At 38.1% G+C, this 4653-nt stretch overlaps 1 protein-coding gene across 1 annotated transcript in view; it reads right to left on the bottom strand.

The window, feature by feature from the left end:
- Positions 1–1806: 1806 nt before the first annotated feature.
- The window catches only part of FBXL5 (F-box and leucine rich repeat protein 5), an 87906-nt gene continuing 85059 nt past the window's right edge, over positions 1807–4653 (bottom strand). Inside the window, exon 11 of the mRNA XM_007950076.2 lies at positions 1807–1883. Coding sequence (XP_007948267.1) covers positions 1807–1883 — 77 coding nt within the window. The remainder of the gene's footprint in view (positions 1884–4653) is intronic.

The following is a 4653-nucleotide window of genomic DNA, read 5'->3' as shown; positions in this document are numbered from 1 at the left end:
TAGGGCTCACAAAATGGTAAACCTTACACAAAGGAGCTTCTTCTTTCCTGAAACTGCTCACTAAATTCAAATTTCATTCCAAGCACTCTGAAGAAATCAAGGAATTATGCTGCTCTTTGTACTCAGGCCAGAATTTGACGAGGAAGATGAGTGTGGTGGTGCCACAGGGGACAAGACTTCTTAAGCTTGCAACAAATGCAACGCACCGCCGTGGAGTTGGATCCGACTCACAGCAACCCCTCCTTGGGTTTCCGAAGCAGTATCACTACGGAAGCAGATTGCCCAACCGCCTGCCTTCCTAGAAGTGGCTGGTGGATTTGAACCACCAGCCCTCTGGTTAGTAGACAAACGCCTCAGGCACTATGCCACCCGAGCTCCTTTCTTAAGCTTAAGAACTCAGAAAGTAAGATGGCAGTTTACACACATGTCCTACCCTACATGCAAGAAACACGCAGTGGTCCCTGTTGTATTTTACAAATGCTAACACCAATGGGACCAAAAAGGCAAGGTGAAATATCAAGAGTATGTGGTCTGATAGCCTCCCATAGAGCTGATCTTCTCCCAGAAGGTTAACGGCTCTTCCTTTATCTTTACGCAACTCCGTCTCAAACAGAGCTTTCTTCTACCATGAACAGAAATGTCAGTATAGCTCCCCCATATCCCCTTTCCCCACCAATGACGCAAACACCTGGAGTCACGCAGACAAGATTCCGAGATTCCTTTCCGTCCCACAGCCTTGTAAGCATTCATAAAAATACATGACATGTCCCTGCTGTTCTCTTCTGGTATGACATACAATTAACTCAGTCTGTACCTTTCTGAATGGTCGACGTCCATTCCCATTCATTTTTCAAAAAGCAACGAAAATAAAGTTACAAATTCAAATTCTGAGTGGAGCACAAATAATACGAAGAAAGGAGATCCAGCTCAACACAATTAGGTGTGTGCCCAAAGTGTTTAATTGTCAGGGTCATGATTTCACAGGAGATCAAAAGACAAAATGTTTAGTAGTGTTCTACACTAACATAAACCCAGATTGAGGTTCAGTAACCAAACCGAAACACCAAAGTTATTTACTTGGTAAAGTCCTCAAAGTAATTTTATTTATACATTTCTTCAAATAACTGTGGAACTTTTAAAAATCCATCCCCTCCCCAGTCGATCTGGCAATTTATGAACAGTAGTAGGGACCTGAAGTCTTGGAAGAAAACAAACACAAATACAATGGTGCTTTGCTAGCTCACCAAGCTAACACCAAGAAACCAACTTATTCTAGAATCTTCAAGAATCTTAAGTGTGGTATGCTTGTATTGGCCCTCTGAGAATTGTTCAAAAAAAGGAAACATTATGAGAGAGACCGGTTTCCCCAATGTACGGTCTCTGAAAATAAACCTTCCAAAATGTACATCTGAAAAACCTGCAAAGCCTGGTACAGTGTTTATGTGGAAAGAGAACCAATAATCTCCTGACTTTCAAACTCAAGAAAATCTGAAAAATACTTTAAGTGGCATGGCATTAGTGACATTCTTTTCCAAGGATTTTATCTTCATTTAAAAGAAATCTGTTACAAGTGTTCTCATCCTTATAAAGAAAACCTCATCCCCTTATGCAACAACAATAGGGTGTGCAAGAGAAGCAACTCTATACAATTGACTGGTGAGTTCCAATTTCTGAGGTTGTAAGAAATAGGGCCAAGACAAGTCACCCTCAGGAAGGGATGGTTAACACCAGAAATGTGCTACAAGTAAAGTGCATGAAAGGAAGCCTGCTCAGTAAATGAAGTAGACACAGGTGAGAAGTCAAGAGTCACTCGCCAGAGCGGCAGCAGGCCCGAAAACCACACTGCAAGTTCTGGCATCCACTGGCGGTATCAGCATGGGGACCTGTGTGGAAACAGAGAAATGTGAAAGGAGGAATTGCTTAGCGGTACATAAAAACAACCCAGCTTATTATGCAAGAGCTAAGAACATGGATTCATTTACTGGCAATATACTTATATCATAGAAGTAAAATCTCACAAGGTGTATTTTCAAAATGTTCAGACCAAAAAACAACCCTCAACGGCAGCTTGACTTTAATATATCCATCACGGTTCAAAACATAAACGGAAGAAGAGAAAGAAATAATTTTTTGGCAATTCTGATAATTTTACATTTAAAAAAAAACTAAGAAGGAAATAACTCAAAAAGCAAGCAAGACTGCCAAGCTAACTTCACAACAGATATGTCTTTACTTGAATGAACAACCTTATTAGAAATATAACTAAGGCAAAAACAGTCCTATGATATAAGAACACATCAGCTAAACAAGGCATTGAGCCATTACAATCACTATTATACTCAGAAATTAAAACAAAATAAACTACACAGACATAAATTTCAGCACGTTTGTCATATTTTTACTTTAACATTTGTAGCCAAAATGAATTATATGCTAGAGTTAGAGGAAATTATTATTTAGAAATACATATGAAGTGATTAATAAATACATCTAAGACATAATAACAATTGGGATTCACTTACAAAGAAATATAATAAAATGTGTGGAATTACTGACATTTTATCCCAGACACTAGGTAAAAGATCCATGAGAGAACACAGTTGAGAATTAGAGGACACCAAAAAAAAAAGACGCTTTCTGGCACATACACAAATATCAGGTACTGTAAACGAATGACAAAGATCACAAAGGCAGGCAAACGTGGACAAGGCTGTAACTACACTGAAACCCCTCAGAATACATCTGCGTTGGGAACAAGCAACAGTTCACTAGTTCCTACTTATCAGTTAGAACAACAAAAATACTTGCCACTGTCATGTATAAAGATAATATAAAATGAAAATTACATCAAGTGTAATTTGACTGTGGAATATACCAATGAAGTATAAATGGAAAACCACAGTACTCTGGACTGAGACTTAAGAGTTCAGAAATACATTTTTAAACTTACTGCTTTGTTTGTTAAAGTAGCACTTAATTACAGAAGAAGGCAACTATGCTAATATTGACATACAAAAAAATTTAGCTGCTACTGAACACAAAGAACACACTTATTCCAGGAATTTAATTTTCCTTATATTCTCAATCCAGCATATACAAAATTAAAAGGGCAAATTTTTTAGGATATAAAATCAATCAATGAAGTATAATGTTCATATATTCACTGTGGAAATAACAATGCATCTGTAAGTATGAAATAAAGAAAAAAAAAAAAAACCCTAATGACTTGTATATATGGAAATGCAATAGCTTATGATTTCATTTTCAGTTACACTTAAAAATGTTTAGTCTTGGAAACCCTATGGAACAGTTCTACTCTGTCTCATACTGTCACTATGGGTCAGAATCGACTCCATGGCAAACGGTTTGTTTTTTTCAATAGATGAAATCAGACCTACCACAGGTTTATAACTACTGAAGCTATGGTACATGAAGGTTCATCATATCATTCTATGATGATATTTTTAAATTTTCCATAATAAAATGTTTTTAAATTATTTTTAAAACTTTAAATGGAATTAACACAGCCCATTTTTATTTTATCAAATTAAAAGTCTGCTCTGTATTTAAAACAAGAACTTAAATGTATCAAGTATCTGAAATTTACAAAGCAATATTTTTTAAGATTATTGTCCCTCAAAATAGGACACCCATGTTAGTCATTATGATAACCACAAGGTCCAAATACAATACCTTAGTCCTAGTTACCAGGTACTTGTGACAAGTGTCCTGAGAAGGAATCCTGCATTTGAAACTTCTCCCACGGGCAACCTCGGACCAGGCTGACGTCGCAATATATTCTGAACATTACCTAACATGTGCTGCTCAACCCTCCACCTCTCTCCTCAACCTTTCGGTCCTCACCCTTTACCACCTGTTACTATTGTGCCAGCCTACTCACCCATACCTTTCTCCAAGACCCAATTCTGTGTCTCACTACCATCTCCCAGTTCTCACACTGAGTCACTGAGATGGGACTTGAATTGGTGGTTTTCACCAAAATGGACTTGAGTATCACCATTCTAACAATATGTAAATTTATTCTCCATTTTTAAAAAGGTAAAAATAGGAGGAAAAAGAGACATAATTTTCCAAACTAAACACCATAAAATACTTCAAATGTTAATGTCCCTGTTTTAAGGACAGAAGTAAGGAAGACCTTTGAGACTGACTTCAACAGTGGCTTAGGAAAGAATGCTCAGTGACGGCTGAAAGCCATGGAAGGGAAGATGCGTTACTGATTCTCAAGAGAGAAAATGAAAAGGAGAATCAAAGGAGCCAGCTAGCTCAGGCAGCCAGTCTCCAAGGGAACTGTATCCGTCCAGACATCCCACAGCTTGTCACTACCCTCCGCAAAAGACTCAGGGGCCAGCATCCTCAGTCTACCCTGGCCACCTGAGGCACTCTGCTCCCAAAGTCTCAGGAATGGTGGTAGGGATAACAGGAGAAGAAAGATGTAAGAAGGAAATCTGTTACCTATATTTGCTAAAAAGCTAACCCAACTCTGCTGTCAGCATCTCGAGTCATCCAAAACCAAGTTCCCGTCCCTAAAAACATAAAATGTGCCCACTTCTGCCTTAGTATAGGGCATAAATAGACTACCAAGCATAATTCAAAATGCACAAACAGCAGAAGAGAAACCAGATGATTGGG

The sequence above is a fragment of the Orycteropus afer genome, unplaced genomic scaffold, assembly GCF_000298275.1.
Source record: "Orycteropus afer afer isolate SDZICR_OR568_19922 unplaced genomic scaffold, OryAfe1.0 scaffold00262, whole genome shotgun sequence".
Lineage (NCBI taxonomy): Eukaryota > Metazoa > Chordata > Mammalia > Tubulidentata > Orycteropodidae > Orycteropus > Orycteropus afer.
This window is presented reverse-complemented; position numbering and strand designations above follow the sequence as displayed.